Raw genomic sequence first — 24146 nt, 5'->3', positions numbered from 1 at the left:
TTCTTTCACTGCGGGGTCCGTTGTCTGCTTCGTAACTCTGTTCCCGACTTTTATCTGCAGATATCTCTATGCCAGGCTGTTCTGAAATGGGTGGTTCCTGGTGCTCACTTGATTTTTCAGCTTCTTGACTGTTGCTGTCCTTCATCTTTCCGCGTGTGACACATAACCCACAGCCTCCGCAGGTCAAACATATGAGACAGTAATAGCATATGGAAAGCTCATCATCATAGTCATCCTCTTCTGACTCCTCGCCTTTCGTGTCGTCCTCCTCCGTTTTCTTCTCCTTGTCTTCCCCCCAATAAATGTTAGGCATCCATCCTAAGTTGTTAATGATCTGCCACGCCTGGTATAGCCAGGCAAAGGCTACCCCGGAGGCGGAAGCACCAGCACTCACACCAATGGCGATCTTCTCGCCTGTGGTAAAACCTTCCTCTTCTTCTTCTTCTTGTTTCTCTGGAAGAACATTTATGACGGAGGTGAAATGCGGAAGGAGAGTATCTAGACAGTGAGTGAGGATAGAGGCGGGGAGGGGGTCAAGTTCGCATGCCGGCGTGCATGATAGTTTTTTCTGACTAGTAAACTTACCCCATAGAAGATCCCCAACCCCCAATAAATCATTTTCAAGACCATGTTTTCTAAGATATTCTGTTCATAACCTCTGAAAGTTTACCCTTATTTTAAGACCTGATTTTCTCAGGGTTTTGTGGAAGCTGTTCCAGCTTCTTAAATTAATGTTCAAGAGAACTCCCATGTGACCTGTATCAATCCATTTAGTTATTCAACCCTAAGAACATTTCACATATTCTAACTTGCACAACCCCAAACCGGTACCTCCTTCCCTCCACAATCACTTACTAGCCTGATGAACTTGACATCCACCAAATTTGAAAAAAAATATTTAAATATGTTTTTAACAAGAATCATACTTCATAGCAATTACTATTTTTTTTGATCAGATGGAGTTTGGCCAGCCCAAACAAAATAGGTATACTCAAACAATTGTGTGACCTCATTTCAGTTATTTTGTCAAACAATAATCCCGGCAACTCTATTCGCGCAGGTTTCATCACACTCTAAAGCTTACAGTTAAACCAACTGTACACATTGTACTTTTATGTTGAAGTGGTAAAAAATGCCATACAATTGAGTACCTTCACAAAGAGACATATATAATGATTGTGTATGTAGCCTATGTCTGTGTACCTTGTGTGCACAATGGAGGCAGCCAGCCGTCCTGACAAGCTGGACATTGTCCAGTGCTGGCGTTGCAGGTCTGGTCATCGGCACAATGCCCGCATGGTTCATCGCAGCGTGCACCGTACGTCTTGTCCTCACAGGCTGACAGACATTCAAAGACATGTGCTTCATTAAGAATCACCAGATTCTCATCAGGCTTGAATTCTCACGTGGGGAAAGTCCAGGTCTTTCCACTGGACAAGATTGTCAACTTTTGACTGACATTTTCATTGTAACCAAGATTTGTAGTACCACTTAAACGGATCTGAGTGTTATGGAACCTTCTACCTTTTACTGTGATACGCCTTAAGGCTAGGGGCTACCTTTAGTACCATGAACATACACTGTTTTTCTCTTCAAGTAATTTGATCACAACATTCATGTGCCAGAGTTGTGTTATAATTTTGAGTGAATTTGCTTCAAATATGTAGAATAATAGTATATGATTAAAAACAATTTGAATTTAGATTGACTTCATAGCAATAATTATTCAACGAAAAATACGCAAAGCGATGAATCGAGACATGATAGTTCACGGATAACAAGAGATATGACCTTACTGGGAGAATGCAAATTTCCAGTACTAAAGACTTAAACTTTCTTACATACTGCTTGACTAAAATCTTTACAAACATTGACTATATTCTATACAAGAAACACTTAACAAGGGTAAAAGGAGAAACAGAATCCGTTTGTCGCCTCCTACGACATGCTGGGGAGCATCGGGTAAATTCTTCTCCGTAACCCGCGGGGGGTTTCCACGTCCAAAACGTAGTGATATTGACACGCCAGATTAACGCGGTAGCGTATTGTACTAAGCAGGAAAGCGCACTTTTCTGTATTCTTGTTAACTTCGCAATTTCCGGAAAACATCCACTTTCACTTTGAGACTGTTCTGTTTACATTCGACACTATCAAAACCACTTTGCAATACTGAAATAATTTTTTCTGTGTTCGAAAGCTACAGCCAATCGTTATTATATCCCCTTAGGTACAGTTTTATAACATTATTGGCACATGTAAACAATAGGAATTAATTAATGAATGCTACAAAAAGGGCAGCCTTTAACCTTCCTGTTGTCACTCTGCATTTTTTTTTTAAATTCTCATCAACACTTTCAGCACTTTCCCCACCCGCCCTCCCCATCTCAGATGTAATTTGTAAATGACGTTTTCAGCCTTCAATCCACTATTTAACATAGTAAGTCAAGCTTTTCAAACCTTATTAATAATTGCTTTGATGTTTTGCTGATGTTCAGTTTATTATTTAATAAAGATCTCATGGTTCAAAATTTCATATTGTTTTTTTCAAAAACGTGCGTGTGTTCCATTTCAAACTAACCTCACTGATGTGAACTCCATTATTACTGTCACATCTGTTTTACAAATTACACCCATGATCCAAACGAACGCGCAAACACACACACGCATCACAACTACACACATATGTACTCGTTACCATTAGCCAACGCTCGTCACAACACTGTCAGTCTCAAGTCTAAATAATAATAGTATAAATCATAACTAATTTTCTTCACACCACCATAGACATAATATTGCTTCACAAGTTCTTTGTACAATCGTTGATTTTCACAATAAATATTGCATTACTGTAATTGTCTTCTTTTTCTTTAACAATATCTTTCCAAAAACAAAACTCGAAGACCACACAAGCTATTGCAACCTACTCCTATCTCTTGTCTCTCTTCCTGGGTACAATGGTACCTAAGACTTACATTCAAATGCTTACATTTCCATGCTACCCACATTGTCAAAATACCAATAATTATTCAAAACAAATGTTAACTACTACCTAACTTCATTTCAGACCCACACCCATTATTATACACACATTTCACATTTAAACCATTAGTCGGCCCCCTGTCGATATTTATCGACTAAGTCCCTTGTCTCACTGTTCGAGGCAAGTTAAGATAATAACTGACCCTATGATCTCGTTCACTTCGTATACGTTTGGAAAGCAATATCAAGTAGCGTTAATTTCAAGCATGACCAACATTATGTTGTTGTCTGGCTCCGAAATGCATTGACCAATCGCCCAATAGGCGCTGGCGTCATTGCATCAAAGGATTTCCCTACCACTAATCCTGAATTCTCAATTACATACAATTACAAAGGATTTTGTTCGGGAGGACGACGATCTATGGACGGTTTATTGTATAAAGGGAAGCAAGCGTCGACAGAGACAATCAACAGTGATATCAACATGTAGTATTCATTCCCTTGTGTGTAAAGCTACTTACCAGCATGTCGGCCATTTTGAGAAAATCACGGTTGAAGTTGTCAAAGTGACAACAGGTATTTTCCCCTAGCAACCGAGGTTATACATTCTTCATGAAATGGTGAGAAATAGTATGAAAGGAGTGAGACCAGAAAGAATTGTTTGGGGCCGTTACAACCGTTATGATTGGGTTTCTATGAAAGTCTTGGTGCACTAGATCAAACTTTAGTCCTTGACGTTTCCAACAATGTAAACTTGGCCCAAAAAATATTGTAACAAATTTCAAACCCAAATTAAAGCATTAATCCCCGTGTCATTTCATTAAAACTGTATATGTTAGTTAAGACCGTTCACTTAACCTCCAGGATCACCTTTTGGATTAAATATTTCTTGTACAGGGATCACGTGACCGCCGCGCAAGTAAGGGTACCCTCAACATCGACCAGACAAAAACGGAAGAGCCGAATGAAAAATTGACAAGAAATCACAATAGTCAAAACTTTGCAACTTTGACATACAAGAAGAAAGTCAAACCAATTATCTACCCTGAATAGATTGTTTTGTTTTGCTACCTTGCGTATTTCGCGTGGCGTGCTATGCTATTCCTACTGATGCAGGTGGCGATCGCAAGAGCGGTCAAAAACGGGACTTTTTGCGTAATTTTGTAGGGGTTTCGTGCCAAAAACGTCTGCACTTTAGCAATTATTTGGTGGATTGCTTTGAAACTTTCGGAATATTTTACCAACATACTAGAGATACTTCGAGCGAAATTATGGATTGTTACAGGTGTTTGTTAAAATGTTATGCAATTTTTCGAAAGAAGTTTTTAATCTCGTCATAGGATTGTTCCCTTGGGTCCAACAAAATCATGACTTTGCATGTCTTTTGAAAAATGATTGATACACACACTGTTAACGTTTTATGTGCGTGTAAGCACTGACGCAAATTTGCTGGGCCTGTAAACACGATACATATTTAAGCGATGATTCTGGTGCCACAGCGATGCCCCGCCAAGCGTGCCCGTAGCATGTTTTAAGAGGAACCCAGCGATAACAGCTATAAGCGCAAAACAGCGTGAACGTTCCATTTTTTTCTCATGTGTTTGCATGACTAGCAAATGAACGCCAGCGGCTACACGCAAATGAAACTTAGACAGAATCTGTATCAATCATTTATCTGTGGATATACAAAGTCATGAATTTGTTGAAGACAAGTGAACAATCCTATGACAAGTTTAACAACATTTTCCAAAACATTGCGTCACATCTGGATAAACAACCGTAACGATCCAAACTTTCGAACGAAGTATCTCTGGTATGTTGGTAAAATATTCCGAAAGTTTAAAAGAAATCCATCAAATCATTGCTAGAATGTAGGACGGGGATCTAGCTCAATCGGTAGCGCGCTGGATTTGTTTCCAGTTGGCCGCTGTCAGCGTGAGTTCGTCCCCACGTTCGGCGAGAGATTTATTTCTCAGAGTCAACTTTGTGTGCAGACTCTCCTCGGTGTCCGAACACCCCCGTGTGTACACCCAAGCACAAGACCAAGTGCGCACGAAAAAGATCCTGTAATCCATGTCAGAGTTCGGTGGGTTATAGAAACACGAAAATACCCAGCATGCTTCCTCCGAAAGCGGCGTATGGCTGCCTAAATGGCGGAGTAAAAACGGTCATACACGTAAAAGCCGTGGGAGTTTCAGCCCATGAACGAACAAACAAACAAACAAATTGCTAAAATGTAGCGCTTTTTGACATGATACCCATACAAATTGACGTAAAACGTTCCGTTTTTGACCGCTCTTGCGATCGACACCTGCAAGAATAGCATAGCACGCGAAATACGCGTATGAAGAACACAATGGATCGGACATTGTCTTGCGAAGACAGCAGGACAATATCACCAAGACTGCTCTTCACTGGACACCAGAGGGAAAGCGGAAGAGAGGAAGACCCAAGAACACCTGGCGACGAACGGTGGAGGGAGAACTGAAGACCCTTAAGGCAAAAAAAAAAAGAAGGTCTGTTTACGGTAACCCGACCGACCCTATTTTTTTCGCGCGACCCTTGACTTTTTTTTGGCATTTGGGGGGAAAAAAAATAAAAAAAAAAATAAAACAAATCTTGTTTTTTTTTGCAAAATAACGTAAAAATATGGTTTTTTGGAGAAAAAAAAAATTAAAAAAAATCCCGACCTACCGACCCTATTTTTTTGGCCTATGTTACCGTAAACAGACCTTTTTTTTTGGCCTAACCAAAGGCGGGGTACCATCCAGAGACTCGCCCAGAACAGACAGGAGTGGAGGTCCTGTGTTGCTGCCCAACATGCCAACCGGCATAACGGGCAGTAAGTTAGAAACAACAAGTCGCGTAAGGCAAAAATACAACATTTAGTCAAGTAGCTGTCGAACTCACAGAATGAAACTGAACGCAATGCAATTTTTCAGCAAGACCGTATACTCATCGTCAGTCCACCGCACATGGCAAAGGCAGTGAAATTGACAAGAAGAGCGGGGTAGTAGTTGCGCTGAGAAGGATAGCACGCTTTTCTGTACCTCTCTTCGTTTTAACTTTCTGAGCGTGTTTTTAATCCAAACATATCATATCTATATGTTTTTGGAATCAGGAACCGACAAGGAATAAGATGAAAGTGTTTTTAAATTGATTTTGAAATTTTAATTTTGATAATAATTTTTATATTTTTAATTTTCAGAGCTTGTTTTTAATCCAGAAATCAGAAAATAATGGAGAATAAGATGAACGTAAATTTGGATCTTTTTATAACACATGTTTTTTACAATTTTCAGATTTTTAATGACCAAAGTCATTAATTATTTTTTAAGCCACCAAGCTGAAATGCAATACCGAAGTCCGAACTTCGTCGAAGATTACTTGACCACAATTTCTACCAGTTTGGCTGAAAAATGAGAGCGTGACAGTGCCGCCTCAACTTTTACGAAAAGCCGGATATGACGTCATCAAAGACATTTATCCAAAAAAATGAAAAAAACGTCTGGGGATATCATAACCAGGAACTCTCATGTCAAATTTCATACAGATCGGTCCAGTAGTTTAGTCTGAATCGCTCTACACACACACACACACACACACACACACACACACACACACACACACACACACACACACACACCCAACCATCCTCTTCTCGATTTCCCCCTCTACGTTAAAACATTTTGTCAAAACTTGACTAAATGTAAAAAGGCAGATATACAACCAACACAGTGCAAAACACGCCTTACTTAGTCTCACGTTGCACTCCGGAGTTACATTAAATTGTATCGGTTTGCTGAAATCAGTCCTTAGACAGTGGGTATCGACGCTCCAGTTGCCGAAATAGGACAAATCCATGACGAAGTTGAGCTCTAGGGTGAAATGCCATTTTGTCTTGCTGACACAGCCGCATCCAATGGTCCCTGGAGTGAAGGCGCCTTGGCAGGCTCCTGGCAACGTGATGTTGACGACGGTACACATGATCGATTGCCTCCCCGTATCGTTCCACCTGATCACCTCAAACCACGCCTCCCGTCTGTCAGGATCGGTTCTACAAATGGACGGCCATATTGAGCGATCAAGGGTCAACGTGAGCTTGACATTCTGGCCTATCTTCCACGCACTTGGACACGTTAGATTTCCTCCGTATTTCATCCCTTCACCTGAGAGACAAAAAGAGAACTGAACTTTGATAAACTTTATCTAGTAAGTATGAAGAATTGAGACTGAGCCATTACTTACAATCTTTCCTTGAAACGAGCAAACACATATATAGGGTTACTTAAAGGCCCACTCCGCTTCACGTAAACCATCAGTTTCTGGCCACAGACACTGTCTGGCTTTTACATACAGTACAAACACCTTTCATTTAAACACTTTCCGCTAGAGAATATCCTAGGTGCCCTCCATAAAGAGCGAGCATTTTTCAAAGAATTTATTTTTGCGTGGGATTACCTTTGAATGATGGGTCATGGGATATATACTTACACATCAGATTCATCCATGGAATCATGAGGTATCTCCTCTCGACAGGGTGAATAAATATGACGTCACTATCGGGTGACGTCATCATATCCATTGACCGTGTGAAGGAAATCACGGAATACACTAACAGGCAATGTTGACAGTGATATCCTCCACGCCTTTACAGCGCTAACCAGGGATAATAGCGTGACACAGCGAAGTGACTAGCACGTACTGTGAATTCAGCTCATTCACTGACTGAGAGAGTTGACGTTGTGAATCGTAACGCAGATATCGTTACACTTGACCACTGTCTATCGACAGAGAGGGGTCTGTCATAGGAATTGACCGGGAGAAAGGAGGCCCGCGTAAAGCACTTTTAAGGTAAATGGAATAAGCATTTGAATATCGTTAATGTTTATCGCATAAGTTGAATCGACTAACACTGTAACAGCTTTAAACATAGCAGACAGATATCTAAGACAAGATGTCCGCTATTTATGTTGTGCAGTGCGTCGTATAACCGGTCGGACAGGAAGGTAACAACAGATGACAGTACTAAGGATCTGAGAAGTCGCCGGAATTATCTTACCTATTGACTCGCCTAGCTGAGATTCGACGGGATTTCTAGGAGCTAGAGCACGGTTATTCTGTGTCCGTATAGTTGGACCATAGAGGTCACTGGGCGATAGTTACTGCGTAGACCGAGGTTGCCAGTAGAAGGATTTAGTAGTAAATACATTTCCTAGTGTACGGCTATAGAAGCTGTGTGATTCTGTGTAGGACCAGAATTAAAATATGTCTACAATATTTTGATTACTTAAGAGATAAGGAATATTTAGTAGACAGAGCAGACGGTGATTTTTGACGACACGAGCCGTGAGTCGTTACACGTAAAATAGATATCGTGTGCCTACGAGTTCACGGACTGTTTGTATTTCTTTACCTGAGTGAAGAGTAGAGAGTTTTGATAGCGCAATTGTACGAGATTGTCATCTCTAGCTGGGTTTTTTTTTTGCTACAAAACTGTGAGTACCGGATTTTTGAGTACCTAACCTTTATGTTCATGATTGTGTGTATTTGTGTGTACGTTGTCATAGCTGATTAATACAGTGGAGGTAACTTACATTTGGAGTTGTGTTTGATTCCTGTATGACAGCGTATTAGCTCATTTGCATTCATTCACAGACCGTGTCTCGAGGAGATACATAGAGAATACTACATGGCTTGCTGTGTCGTACCAGATTTACACAAGTTGGTTTTTTTAAATATTGAACTGCGAGCGAAAGCGAGCTGTTCACTATTTGAAAAAGCAACGAGTGTAAATCTGGTACGACACAGCAAGCTACGTAGTATTCTGTTTATCCTACATACTGTACTTACGTGTATTTTACTGAAAATGTCCTGCAGTTGAAGACGCTTGTTTTGGAACCTCGATCTCTTCTAAAGCCTCGTGCAATCTATTACGTCAAAGCAAAGAAACGTCACTCTGAAAGTGTGGCGTGACGTGTTAGTTCTAAAGATTCATCGAGGGTAATTAGCGAGCGCAATTTTATTTTCTATAATGTAGTTTGTCTCGGTGACTTTGGCATCATAAGCGGTGGAAAAACAGGTCCCTACCAGACTTGCTTGACATGACCTCATTTACATGATATACACACGTGCGATTTAAACGATTATTATCTCACGGGTGTCTCTCTCGCGTATGTAGGATAAAACGCGATACCATGGATGAACGTAGGTGTAACTTGTAGGTATTCAGGCAGTTACCTCATTTCTGACACAATGACATCATAGCATGATGTCATCACAAATAGCCTAACCAAGACTATAATACCTCAGACACTAAGGTGTGACCTGATATCAAGCAATGTCATCATATTTTGGTGGTGATAGATCTTCTCCAGCAAACATGTTCATGCTTGTGAACTTGGATTTTGCCGAAAAGCAGCAATATCTGTGTCGTGTCTGAAGATAATCAAAAGATACACGTAATGCTGTGTCATTAGAAATAACAGTCAACGTTTGGTGTAACAGAAAACAAGTCGCGTAAGGCGAAAATACAACATTTAGTCAAGTAGCTGTCGAACTCACAAAATGAAACTGAACGCAATGCAACGCAGCAAGACCGTATATTCGTAGCATCGTCAGTCCACCGCGCACGGCAAAGGCAGTGAAATTGACAAGAAGAGCGGGGTAGTACTTGCGCTGAGAAGGATAGCACGCTTTTCTGTACCTCTCTTCGTTTTAACTTTCTGAGCGTGTTTTTAATCCAAACATATCATATCTATATGTTTTTTTAATCAGGAACCGACAAGGAATACGATGAAAGTGTTTTTAAATTGATTTGGAAAATTTAATTTTGATAATAATTTTTATAAATTTAATTTTCAGAGCTTGTTTTTAATCCAAATATAACATATTTATATGTTTTTGGAATCAGCAAATGATGGAGAATAAGATAAACGTAAATTTGGATCGTTTTATAAAACAAATATTGTTTTTACAATGTTCAGATTTTTAATGACCAAAATCATTAATTAATTTTTAAGACACCAAGCTGAAATGCAATACCGAAGTCCGGGCTTCGTCGAAGATTACTTGACAAAACTTTCAACCAATTTGGTTGAAAAATGAGAGCGTGACAGTGCCGCCTCAACTTTCACGAAAAGCCGGATATGACGTCATCAAAGACATTTATCAAAAAAATGAAAAAAACGTTCGGGGATATCAATCCCAGAAACTCTCATGTCAAATTCTATAAAGATCGGTCCAGTAGTTTGGTCTAAATCGCTCCACACACACGCACACACACACACACACACACACACACACAAACACACACACACACACACACACACACACACACACACACACACACACACACACACACACACACACACACATACACCACGACCCTCGTCTCGATTCCCCCCTCTACGTTAAAACATTTAGTCAAAACTTGACTAAATGTAAAAAGAATCGACCAGAGTGCTTTGAACGTTATTATTTGTTCTTCTAAGTCCATGCCAAAAATATGCTACTTTTAGCAAGCTTTTGGGATTTATGCTAGAATATATATATGAACGTTGCCAAGATAACCACAACGTTACATTTTTATGAAATGAACATGATCCCGCTGTGACCCCCACATTTGACGAGGGTCACCCAAACTGGGGTTACTTCGTGAAATCATCAAACCCTTGAAAGTGTGCACAGTTTCAGAGGTCTAGCTTGAAAAACATTCGAGATAACCTCAACGTTACGTCTATTGTCCACGGACGGAAAGGACGGACACATATAAATCCTAATACTCACCAATTACTCATGTGAGCCCAAAACGGTAAAACCCGTCTTTTTCTCTCCTTTTTACATTTAGTCAAGTTTTGACTAAATGTTTTGACGTAGAGGGGGGAATCGAGACGAGGGTCGTGGTGTATGTGCGTGTGTGTGTGTGTGTGTGTGTGTGTGTCTGTCTGTGTGTGTGTGTGTGTGTGTGTGTGTGTGTGTGTGTGTGTGTGTGCAGAGCGATTCAGACTAAACTACTGGACCGATCTTTATGAAATTTGACATGAGAGTTCCTATGTATGATATCCTCAGACGTTTTTTTCATTTTTTTGATAAATGTCTTTGATGACGTCATATCCGGCTTTTCGTGAAAGTTGAGGCGGCACTGTCACGCTCTCATTTTTCAACCAAATTGGTTGAAATTTGTGTCAAGTAATCTCCGACGACGCCCGGACTTCGGTATTGCATTTCAGCTTGGTGGCTTAACAATTAATTAATGACTTTGGTCATTAAAAATCTGAAAATTGTAAAAAAAATATTTTTTTCATAAAACGATCCAAATTTACGTTCATCTTATTTTCCATCATTTTCTGATTCCAAAAACATATACATATGTTATATTTGGATTAAAAACAAGCTCTGAAAATTAAAAATATAAAAATTATGATCAAAATTAAATTTTCGAAATCAATTTAAAAACACTTTCATCTTATTTCTTGTCGGTTCCTGATTCCAAAAACATATAGATATGATAATGTTTGGATTAAAAACACGCTCAGAAAGTTAAAACGAAGAGAGGTACAGAAAAGCGTGCTATCCTTCTCAGCGCAACTACTACCCCGCTCTTCTTGTCAATTTCACTGCCTTTGCCATGAGCGGTGGACTGACGATGCTACGAGTATACGGTCTTGCTGAAAAATGGCATTGCGTTCAGTTTCATTCTGTGAGTTCGACAGCTACTTGACTAAATGTTGTATTTTCGCCTTACGCGACTTGTTACATTTAGTCAAGTTTTGACTAAATGTTTTAACATAGAGGGGGAATGGGGACGAGGGTCGTGGTGTGTGTGTGTGTGTGTGTGTGTCTGTGTGTGTCTGTGTGTGTCTGTGTGTGTCTGTGTGTGTGTCTGTCTGTCTGTGCGTGTGTGTGTGTGTAGAGCAATTCAGACTAAACTACTGGACCGATCTTTATGACATTTGACATGAGAGTTCCTAGGAATGATATGCCCGGACATATTTTTCATTTTTTCAATAAAAACCTTTGATGACGTCATATCCGGCTTTTTGTAAAAGTTGAGGCAGCACTGTCACACCCTCATTTTTCAATCAAATTGATTGTATTTTTGGCCAAGCAATCTTCGACGAAGGCCGGACTTTGGTATTGCATTTCAGCATGGTGGCTTAAAAACTAATGAATGAGTTTGGTCATTAAAAATCGGAAACTTGTAATTAAAACGATCCAAAAATAATTTCATCTTATTTTTCGTCATTATCTGATTCCCTAAACATATACATATGTTAAATTTGGATTACAAACAAGCTCTGAAAATTAAAAATATGAAAAATAATGATTACAATTAATGTTCCGAGATCGATTTAAAAACAATTTCATCTTATTCCTTGTCGGTCCCTGATTCCAAAAACATATAGATATGATATGTTTGGATTAAAAACAAACTCAGTAAGGCTAAGCTAAAAAGAATAGACATACAGAAAAGCGTGTTATCCTGCTCAGCGCGACCACTAGCGCACTATTCTGCATGGCTTGTCGATTTCACTGCCTTTGCCACAAGCGGTGGACTGACAAAACTACGAGTATGTGGTGTTGGTGAAAAAAGCAGTGCGTTCAGTTTCATTCTGTGAGTTCGACAGCTTGACTAAATGTTGTCATTACGCGACTTGTTTAACTTCTACGAATAGAAATGCTTCCGCTAACATAAATATTCAACGGATAGAGACATTTGTATGAAGCATTGTTTTGTGCTTCAAATATTTAGAAATAGATCCTTACATGATACATTCAGCTGAATGCTTTTCGAGTCCTGGCCCACTGCACAGGTGTACCTCCCCATGTCGTTACACGTGACGTCTGACAAGGTCATCACGACGTCGAAGGTAAAAGTTCCCAATGTCTGATAATGTAGTTTATAAAAAGGGAAATGAACGTTCCCAAAGACATCACTCTCTTTTTTTATTTTAACGAGGCCTTTTACTCGTCCAAACACTCTGCAGGTCAGGTTTAGTGTTCTGTGGCCATCACCATCGACCGTGATCGTATCGTTGTGGCCGTCGAGCGTCAGGCTTTTCACTGCTGCTGTATCTGAAAGTGAAAGAAAATGACTTTTGTGATGATTAAGGTCACACTAGAGAATACAAGGTACTTCCCTGTTCTGTGGCTCCATTTTCTTCATTTATTCCAGGAGTTACCTCCCTTACTTTCTTATCTCACAACACAAGAAATATACTCAGATATTTACCCTGAACATCGGGAACAAAAGTTATTAATTTACAGCACTTGGTACCTGCTCATAAGAAAGTCGAGTTGAAATTTGTTTTGCTTTCTTATATCCGAGGTGTTTCTTATTCAGAGACTCCGGATATAATAGATGTGGAGGACGGGAGGTAATCTCGTCAAAGACGTATAGATCAGAAGGTTCCGAGTTACTTCCCTTCTTAATTTCCTTTCCATAGTTTCCAGCATTCTTAGCGAAGGCCCCTTTTTATATTTAGTCAAGTTTTGACTAAATATTTTAACATCGAGGGGGAATCGAAACGAGGGTCGTGGTGTATGTGCGTGTGTGTGTCTGTGTGTGTGTGTGTGTGTGTGTGTGTGTGTGTGTGTGTGTGTGTGTGTGTGTGTGTGTGTGTGTGTGTGTGTGTGTGTGTGTAGAGCGATTCAGACTAAACTACTGGACCGATCTTTATGAAATTTGACATGAGAGTTCCTGGGTATGAAATCCCCGAACGTTTTTTTCATTTTTTTGATAAATGTCTTTGATGACGTCATATCCGGCTTTTCGTGAAAGTTGAGGCGGCACTGTCACGCCCTCATTTTTCAACCAATTTTGGTCAAGTAATCTTCGACAAAGCCCGGACTTCGGTATTGCATTTCAGCGTGGTGGCTTAAAAATTAATTAATGACTTTGGTCATTAAAAATCTGAAAATTGTAAAAAAAAAATAAAAATTTATAAAACGATCCAAATTTACGTTCATCTTATTCTCCATCATTTTCTGATTCCAAAAACATATAAATATGTTATATTTGGATTAAAAACAAGCTCTGAAAATTAAATATATAACAATTGTTATCAAAATTAAATTGTCGAAATCAATTTAAAAACACTTTCATCTTATTCCTTGTCGGTTCCTGATTCCAAAAACATATAGATATGATATGTTTGGATTAAAAACACGCTCAGAAAGTTAAAACAAAGAGAGGTACAGAAAAGCGTGCTATCCTTCTTAGCGCAACTACTACCCCGCTCTTCTTGTCAATTTCACTGCCTTTGCCATGAGCGGTGGACTGACGATGCTACGAGTATACGGTCTTGCTGAAAAATGGCATTGCATTCAGTTTCATTCTGTGAGTTCGACAGCTACTTGACTAAATATTGTATTTTCGCCTTACGCGACTTGTTGTTTTTGTGAGTAGATTAGCTGATGATGTAAAGTTGGTTTTGGGCTTAGAAGTCCAACTCCATGGTAAGTGGAAGAGTTTTATTTGGCAGGGTAGTTTTTAAGAACCTAAATAACATATTCCTATGTTTGGTTTATTGTTTTTTTTAATTGTTTTTTTTTTTTAGCAAGAAATAATTATGTATAATCATGACCGGTCGCGGTGAAGCTAACTCGCGCCATGTTGTTTTGTGTGTGCAGGGCATGTGGTGGGTCTGTTTGTCAGTTGTGAAAAGTATTTTGTGAAGTCATTAGTATTGTCAGTTTGTGAGTTATTTATGTAATCTAGTGTTCTTTTTTAGTCTGTGAATCTTTAGAGTCCTTGTATTGGTTATAGTGTTAGTTTTCTTGAGGAGTGTTAGCAGCAAGAGTTTGAAGATAGAATAGTTGTCTCCCTTGAACTAGACCAGAGAAACTATGTGAGATTTGTTGACAGTTGTTGTCTGTTGTTTAGTGTCAATAAACTTTGTAAAGGTAAACGTTTTGGTTGTCAGTTTGTGTAGGTTAGTTTTAATCTTAAAATACTTTCATCTCTTTCTATTCATTTATTTTTCACTCTGACTTTTTCTCAAATACACACTCCACAAGTATGTTTTGTATGTTTGTTTGCTTAACGCCCAGCCGACCACGAAGGGCCATATCAGGGCGGTGCTGCTTTGACATTTAACGTGCGCCACACACAAGACAGAAGTCGCAGCACAGGCTTCATGTCGCACCCAGTCACATTATTCTGACACCGGACCAACCAGTCCTAGCACTAACCCCATAATGCCAGACGCAAGGCGGAGCAGCCACTAGATTGCCAATTTTAAAGTCTTAGGTATGACCGGCCGGGGTTCGAACCCACGACCTCCCGATCACGGGGCAGACGCCTTACCACTAGGCCAACCGTGCCGGTCTCCACAAGTATACATACACACTAATTCGTATACACACAGATTGAGCAGACACGCACATAAATACTCAACAATAATACATATTCAATAACAATAACACTTTTATTTTGTAATAGTGGAAGTCCAACCGCTATATAGATATTAGGCAATTTCTTTCTCATATCTGAGCAAAATCAAACGTCATCATATTTTTGGAAAAGCATCTATATATATATACGACTTGTGTCTGTTTGTGTGTCTGTGTGTCTGTCTGTGAGTTCGCGATGCACGGCCAAAGTTCTCGATGGATCTGCTTCAAATTTGGTGGGCATATTCAGGTAGACCCGGGACAGGACACAACCTGGTCGATATTTCAACACGTGCTCTCAGCGCGCAGCGCTGAACCGATTTTGGTTCCACCTCAGCTATTTTGGTTCCACCTCAGCTACCCGGGCCCCCATACCGACACACCAAAGCCAAAGTTCTCGGTGGATCTTTTTCAAATTTGGACACCGTATTCAGCTACACCCCGGACACAATATCATCGATGAGATATTTCAACACGTGCTCTCAGCGCGCAGCGCTGAACCGATTTTGGTTTTTGTGTTCATTTCACCATTATAAGTAACTCTTCCTTATCTTCTCATCTTCTCCAGGTTTTCAGCGTTTACCTCCCTTCCTTCGTATGGTGCACTATATGAGTGGGGCGTCTTCGGATATTCCCGGCGTTCTGTTACTATTTTTAGAAGGTCACCGCAGTGTCCAGAACGTAAATTGGACCCGTAAATTATCCTCACTGTAAAAGTGCAAAGGTCGAATCAATTTATAGCCACGCGAAAAATACACTGTCATCTATCTCTCTATAGATACGGCTTCTCTGTGTTTGTGTGTGTGTGTGTGTGTGTGTGTGTCTCTCTCTATGTGAGCAACACCTGGGGATTGTTCAGTTCTGTTTGTGATGTAGTCTGGCGGCTTTTGTGTATTTGTATGTACTGGCCTTCCTTTGAAAAGCCATAACAGTTCAAAAGGTCTTACAGATAAGCTATAAATTGCTCAATCCTATTTGAGTGGAGTTCGCCTCCAAAGGTGATTAACACGGTCACATTCGTCGACAAGGATGGGACTCGATATGGTCAGGAATGGCATTATGGCCACTGAATCGTTTTCGTGCTGTTCCCATTCCACGAATCTGGGAGGGACCTAAGCTTGGCGGGTCCATTGTTCGGACCCGGCGAAGCCGGCGTACGGCTCTAAGTACTTCTTCCCGGCGAAGCCGGCTACCCGGCGAAGCGGGTATTCATTCTAGTTGCATAATATGCCCGCAGCCATTCGCGTGAATGTGAATGTGTGATTGTGAAGGTTTTTGTTTGTAATGTTGTTAGGATTTAGCATGTGCGTGCGAATTATTACGTGTATTTGTGTGTGTTATTGTAATGACTTGTAGTAGGGTGTGGGTCTTAGCACATGCATGGTGCCCGCCATTATTAGTCTCGGTTTTCCAATTTGTGGGGGGAACTCAAACGTACGGTTAGAAAACACGTAGAAAAAAAACTCTTTCTGACAAGCACTTAGGAAAGTGTCGTCACAGTTGGGTCAAATGTATATTTACGTGATGTTTTCTATAATAACAATAACAATAACAATAACAGCACTTTATTGTCCATTTAAATATTACATAAAAATGGAAATTTTTCTTCGGCACACCCTGGGACGTAATCGCTTCTCGGTTTTTTTCCAAGCTGAAAGTAACAGGGAATCTGTCTGTGGAAAGGGTGAAACATGTTTTCCACCCGGTTTAGCATGTGAGAATTATATGCGAGGACGTTTCACTGACGAAATACTTTTGCATAGTGAGTAGCTGAAGCAGGGTTACAGCGTACTTGGGTTTAGTGGGCTGAGAAGTCTTTCAAAGCACGCCATGTTTTAGTTTAGTTCCATGTGGTTATTCCACGTGTTTTCAAACCATAAGTTCTGGATCCCCCACAAATCGTTTGACCTTCACCTTGCTTCTATCAATTTAGTTGGGTCTCGGGGTTCTGCATACGTGAATCGAGAGATAGAGAAAAAACCCAACTTCTTATGGATTAAAATTCGAGCAGGAGGCAAAGTTGCTCCTGTAAAACAAAGAATCACTCACGCACAGACACGTGCACACAAACCCGAACACACACGCATTGGGAAGACAAGTACTTTGGTATATATCTTCGTGTATGCATACGTCGCCAGCTAAATACTAGCTCCTTCAGGCCTGGGACCACGTGAAATCGGCTATACCTAGAATGGCCCTCGTAAAGGCGCGGACAGATCTAGTCTTTAGGGGCTATCAAACCGTGTTTCCCCGCCTGTTTCTTTACATCAGAACAAGTTGAACTAAACTTGGCCAAATCAAAGCATTAATCCCCGTGTCATTTCATTAAAACTTTCTACATGCCAGTTAAGGCCGTTCACTTAACCTTCAGGATCATCGTTTGGATTAAATATTTCTTTGACAGGGATCACGTGACCGCCGCTCAAGTAAGAGTACCCTCAAAATCGACCTGACAAAAACGGAAGGGCCGAATGTAAAAATCGACAAAAAATCACAATAGGCCAAACGTTGCAACGTTGACATACGAGAAGAAACTAAAGTTAAACAAATGATCTACCCTGAACATATCGTTTTGTTTTGCTACCTTGCGTATTTCGCGTGCTATGCTATTCCTACTGATGCAGGTGTCGATCGCAAGAGCGGTCAAAAACGGGACTTTTTGCGTCTATTTTTATGGGTATCATGTCAAAAAGCGCTACATTTTAGCAATTACTTGGTGGATTGCTTTCAAACTTTTAGAATATGTTACCAATATACAAGAGATACTTCGTGAGAAAGTTTTCTTACGCTAGGGGAATGAATGACCTTTCTGGCAATATACTTGGTTTTAAAATAACTGGCCACATCACAAAGATCTACAGCAAAATGTATCTGTGTACTTTTTTATGACAGGTAATGTAAAAACTGTTTTTTTATTTACAGATTTGGAACAAATGGGGTGGAGGGGATTGGTGTGCGTTTACAAGGTTCTGTACCCAATACATAGTTTTTGCCTTAAAGGCGTAGTACGCCTTCCGTAAACCATCACAGATACCGTGAGGCTTTTACACATGGTACAAACGTGTACACATATTCATTTACATACTCACCGCTTTTGAACATCCTAGGTGCCCTACGTAAAGAGCGAGCAATTTTCAACGAATCAATTTTGCGGATTGTCTGATAACAAAATCGGACGGTGCGTTTTGGCGCTAGACCTAACTTTTAAAATCTAAATAATGAATTGACAGCTTGTTACACAAACATTCTTACATCATAAAAGAATTATTTTTTCATCAAGATCAGTACAATTCGAAGTTTTGAAAGTTAAAAAAAAAAAAGCCCGGAAGCAAGGTCACGCAAGGTCGTGGTTCTCGTAGCAGACGACGGTAATGCCTATCGCCAGTTCCTCTGAATAGTCAAAAGCCATCGCTAGAGTTCGTGTGAATCACAGCCGTTTGGTGCATTTATATTCAGAGGTACATAATAACGTGCTATTGCAGATAAGCTTACAGCGAGTCGCATTGGAAAACAATAGCTGACGACTACATTGTGAAACAAGAGGCGAAGCCTTCAAGGCTCCCGTAAGAAATCGACAAACTGAAACAGTAACACAAGCTCAAATCACTCCGTCACACGCACATGCACACGCACACACACCACACACACCACACACTCAGAGTTAAAACTAACGCATCATATTTACTCCATGTATAATTTTTAAAAGAAGTCAAACAGATAAAATGACTGTGTATTTGTTGTTGGTGTAGTTGTCCCTGAAGGAGATCTTGTGCAATCCTCACACACACACACACACACACACACACACACACACACACACACACACACACACACACACACACACATACACACACACACTTTTAAACTGCATCAGCATAATTATCATGGCAAAGCTTATCTACAATCATTAACTTACTCTAGAGCTTGCATATCAAGATAATATATTCTTGGAATTGTCATACGACTAAGATTTAAAGATATGGGCGTCACGATGGTCACACTCAGACAGGTTCACATTAGTTTATTTGCCCTGGTCCTCGCACTCCGAAGTCTCTGATATTGTTCAGGGACACATTGTCCTGCTGGCAACCAGCTCTACGTGCTTGGGCATGAACGGTCACCAAGAAGACCATTATCTCTCATATACTGGCAGTGTGAAAGCTATTAATGTCAATGACAGAAAAACCGTGTACTTCCTCATTGCAGCCCTGGGAATTTGTTTAATCCTGTCCCACTCAATTATCGGAATGTACCTGTACACCATGTCTTAGTATCAGAGAGTTGTAATGTTCATTTGTAGGGACGTGCTTTCCTGAAATAAATGAAGAGTTGGATTACAACGCTGCAGTGTTCTCTGCCCTGGATTGTAGCTTGCCCGTCGTAAATCAGCAGTAGATCTGCGGGTGATGTGTTCATTTGGAAATCTACCATCAGCTTATCTGTCTTTTGCACTGCAGACACAAAGCAATATGTACCTGCCATGTGTCACTTTTTCCACTGCTGTCCTCAGTCATATACTTTTCATCAAGATTTGTCACCATGCCGAGTGGATCTAAATTCAGAAGTCGTCATATGGCTGAGGCATATCCACGCAGTATAAATAGATACATCGTGTTTTGGTCGCACAACACAAAAGTTACGGGTCGCACCAGAGACTATAGAGTATACATCTGTATACTCTATAGTCTCTGGTCGCACTAGCTCGTGGGCAAAAACTTGAGGTGGGTGGCTGTATATTTGTTGCTCAGAGAGACGCCAAACTTCTTGCTCTTAACTTTTGGTAGATGAAGAATGTTCAGTGTGTATTTTTCTTTGAATCCACGATACTACATTTGCTTACATGTGATTTTAAGCGTTGCTTTAGCTTCATCAACTCTCTCGGGTACTTACGTTTTGTGGAATTTTGGGACGTTTGACCTTTGCACGCGGCCCACGTATGCAGTTTGCGCATACTGTAAGGCAAAAAAAAAAAAGGTCTGTTTACGGTAACCCGACCGACCCTATTTTTTTCGCGCGACCCTAGACTTTTTTTGGCATTTGGGAAAAAAAAAAATCTTTTGTTTTGCAAAATAACGTAAAAATATGGTTTCTTGGGAAAAAAAAAAAAAATCCCGACCTACCGACCCTATTTTTTTGGCCTATGTTACCGTAAACAGACCTTTTTTTTGGGGGGGGCCTAATGTTATTAGTAAGCTACAATATATCAAGGATTATGTGGTTCGGTCGTTTTCTTGTGTCTTACACAATTCAGGTTTTATGACGTTTTGTAGTATGATACCCACACATGAGTAGGTTACAGAGCGCACAACAACTGCAGGAAAGGCTTGTTACGACACGCACTTCACTCATGTTACAGAACGCACTCCCACAGAAAACCATTTTGTCAAAATAAGATCAGAACTAACCACTTTTACACGCCCAAAACGTGAGTAGATAAGTGTAAAAAGCTGACACTGAGACCGTGCATGTTGAAAAGACCAATGCTTTATTTCAGCAAGTGTTTCTTCACCATTGGAATGTGCTTACCCCATGGCACGGAAGTTCCTCCGCCACAGGACAAATTCGGCCAATCTAGAGGAATATTGTAAAATCATTTTCAGGCCAATATGTAATGACTGAACAAAGTTTAAGGTGAGGGAGGGGGCCGGGTGGGTGGTGGTGTACGTGAATTATTGCAAGGGTACGCCTCTCAGAGAAGCCTTACATTTGCCTGACAATAAGGAGTGAAGATGAAAACAACAGGGAGCAATCAGCATTGAGGAAGCCATCGCTTTATATCAGCTAGGTATACCATAGATGGTCACAATATTGCGACAAGTTTTACATCCGAACAAAAGCATTCATTCCCGCATCACCCATTCATCATTTCTGTTAAAAGGCACCCATCTTGGCTATCTAATACGATTTTCGAATTAAGTAGAAGTGCATTGCCAAGGCACTGCATACCCCCTGTGAATGACAAATTCTCTCTCTCTCTCTCTCTCTCTCTCTCTCTCTCTCTCTCTCTCTCTCTCTCTCTCTCTCTCTCTCTCTCTCTCTCTCTCTCTCTCTCTCCCTAACATATGTGTATAATCTTTGCATTGAACAAAATATTTTTCCTGATGCATTTAAAACGGCAAAGGTCGTTCCACTTCCTAAAAATAAAGATGTGTCTGACCCTAATAACTTCAGGCCAATTTCATTGCTTCCTATTTTATCAAAGCCTTTAGAGAAGCACATCCAGAAGAATCTTCTGAACTACATGGAAAGGTACAAATCATTTCACAACTTTCAATCTGGGTTTCGTCCGAAAAATTCCTGTAGTACAGCTATTTCATCACTATGTGATAACTGGCTATCGGCAATTAATCGTTCGGACATATCAGGGGCTGTATTTCTTGATTTTAAGAAAGCTTTTGATGTTGTAGATCACACATTACTTTTACATAAACTCGCATTGTACGTTTGTTTGTTTGTTTATTTGTTGCTTAACGTCCAGCCGACTACGCAGAGCCATATCAGGACGAGGAAGGGGGGGATGAAGGGGGCCACTTGTCAAGCGATTCCTGTTTACAAATGCACTAACCCATTACTTGTGTCCCAGCAGGCTTTAGTAAAACTAAATTAATACCTACTGGAAGATTACCAGTTTCCAGTATGTTAAAATAGGCTTAACCTATCTACTGCTGGACTTACATCAGAACACTAACAGATTAAACTATACATGAATCGCGAGACAAGCGGCAAGAGAAGAGATTTTTGGAAAAAATACAGGTGAATGAGCAAGAAGGCAGAAAAAAGAAAAGAATTCATGAAGAAAAAGAGAGCATGACAGGAAAGAGGAACCAAAAATCTACCTAACAGCAAACTAGAAAGCTCCTGCGGTTCCAAAAACAGGAGGGGCCTTTAATTTCATAACCGCAGTGCCCCACTGCGGGAGCATTGTACGTGAACAATCCCGCAACGTGTTCATTCTTTAAATCATATCTTGTCAACAGAACACAGTATGTTTCTATAAACGGTAAAACATCTCCCAAAGGATGTTTAAAGAGTGGAGTCCCCCAGGGGTCAGTTTTAGGGCCTATCTTGTTTTGTGTATTCATTAAGGACCTCCCCCTTCTTATATCTAATTCCAAAGTTAAAACGGAATTTTTTGCAGATGATTCGACGCTTCACACAAGCTGTAGGACTGTTCAAGAAATTGAAATTTCTTTACAGTCTAGACTGAATGAAGTCAACAGTTGGTGTAACCAGAATTGTATGATAGTGCACCCAGGAAAGACAAAAAGCATGATTATTACAACAAGACAAAAACACCAGTCACGACCTCTTAAGTTAAATCTTTCTCTGGAATCACAACCTGTTCAGCAGGTAACGGAACATCGTGTTTTGGGTGTGATAGTCGATCAAGAATTAAAATGGCAATCTCATGTACATTATATTTGTCAAAAAATATCCAAGAATGTGTTTCTGCTATCAAAGTTAAAGCAATATGTCGATATCGCAACACTAAAACTATTTTATCATGCCCACATCTTATCCCATATTAATTACGCATCAACTCTTTGGGATGGCGTCTCTGATATTCACATGAAAAAATTAAACTCTCTACATCGTCGGGCAGCTAAAATCATGTTAAATGGTCCACAATTATCAGCTGATTTGAAGTTGAAGAATCTAAACTACTTGCCGCTAGTAAAACAGTTACAGTTTAATAAGACTGTAATGATGTATAAAGTATATCATGGCGAAGTGCCCATCTATATTCAGGACCTATTTCACAGTCACCGAAAGGTACGGGTCTATCAATTTTCTACCACCAATTCCCAGGATTGATTTGTTCAAAACTAGTCAAGCCTTCTCTGGCGCTATGGTGTGGAACTCCATTTCGTCTGTAATAAGATCATTAACCTCACTAAAGAGTTTTAAACAAGCTTTGCATAATCATTGTATGTCTACCTAGATGGCTATACTAGTCTTAAAGGTCCTCGTCTACATTTTCTCACAGAAATTGAGATTCGACCGCTAAAATGTTTAATCCATTCACTAACACTTTCAAAAAAACACCCCCCTCCGATCAGAAAGGACGGAGCAAGTGTAGCCGTTTGAAAATTCATTGATGTATTCCATCGTAGTAGGATATCCTTATTTGGAACATAATCGTAGTAGGATATCCTTATTTGGAACATAATGTAAACCGGAAGTTTTCAAAGTGCTCAACCACCCAGAATTCCTAGCGGTGAGCAGCCGCTGGCTTGACGAAAGTTCTCTGGTAAGTTCTTTTTGTCAATTATGCAATACATTCTTGTCGTATAAGACTTTTAAGTGGCTGCAAACAAGGCTTCATAATGCAACAAAACAGTTTCAAGCAATGTGTTTGCTCTGTTCACGTACTGTGTTCGTCATTCGTAGATATTAAATCTTAGCCGAGTTGACGCATTTCAGGGAACCTCTCAAAAGTCAGATTTACGCTTTCAGCATTGCACATTACGGTACTTTGTTTTATGGCGGTTTACAAAGAGGCTCTGCTTAATGATTCGGTTCAGGAATTAAGGAGTCATCATAAAAATAAAGCAAAAGCATAGGTCTAACGCTAACTGAATGTTTCGAGAGGCACAGTTCCGACACAGTGACACACGTACACTGACAATGAAATCTAAAACGCTTGCAATCGATCTAAATTTGTATTTCTGCACACACAAAACATTTCGACTACAAAATAAGGATCGGAATCAAAAACAATGGTATTTTCCAACAAGAGTCCTTGATTTGTGTGCTTTCATTTATAATGA

General features: G+C 40.1%; 1 protein-coding gene across 1 annotated transcript in view; it reads right to left on the bottom strand.

Moving 5' to 3' along the window:
* Positions 1 to 937: 937 nt before the first annotated feature.
* Positions 938 to 24146, bottom strand: part of LOC138973454 (low-density lipoprotein receptor-related protein-like) — a 56087-nt gene continuing 32878 nt past the window's right edge. Inside the window, exons 6-8 of the mRNA XM_070346172.1 lie at positions 12748 to 13056; positions 6735 to 7148; positions 938 to 1338 (exon numbers count right to left, since the gene is read on the bottom strand). Of these exons, the coding sequence (XP_070202273.1) occupies positions 1190 to 1338; positions 6735 to 7148; positions 12748 to 13056 (872 nt within the window). The 3' untranslated portion in view covers positions 938 to 1189. The remainder of the gene's footprint in view (positions 1339 to 6734; positions 7149 to 12747; positions 13057 to 24146) is intronic.

Source organism: Littorina saxatilis, linkage group LG8 (assembly GCF_037325665.1).
Source record: "Littorina saxatilis isolate snail1 linkage group LG8, US_GU_Lsax_2.0, whole genome shotgun sequence".
NCBI lineage: Eukaryota > Metazoa > Mollusca > Gastropoda > Littorinimorpha > Littorinidae > Littorina > Littorina saxatilis.
This window is presented reverse-complemented; position numbering and strand designations above follow the sequence as displayed.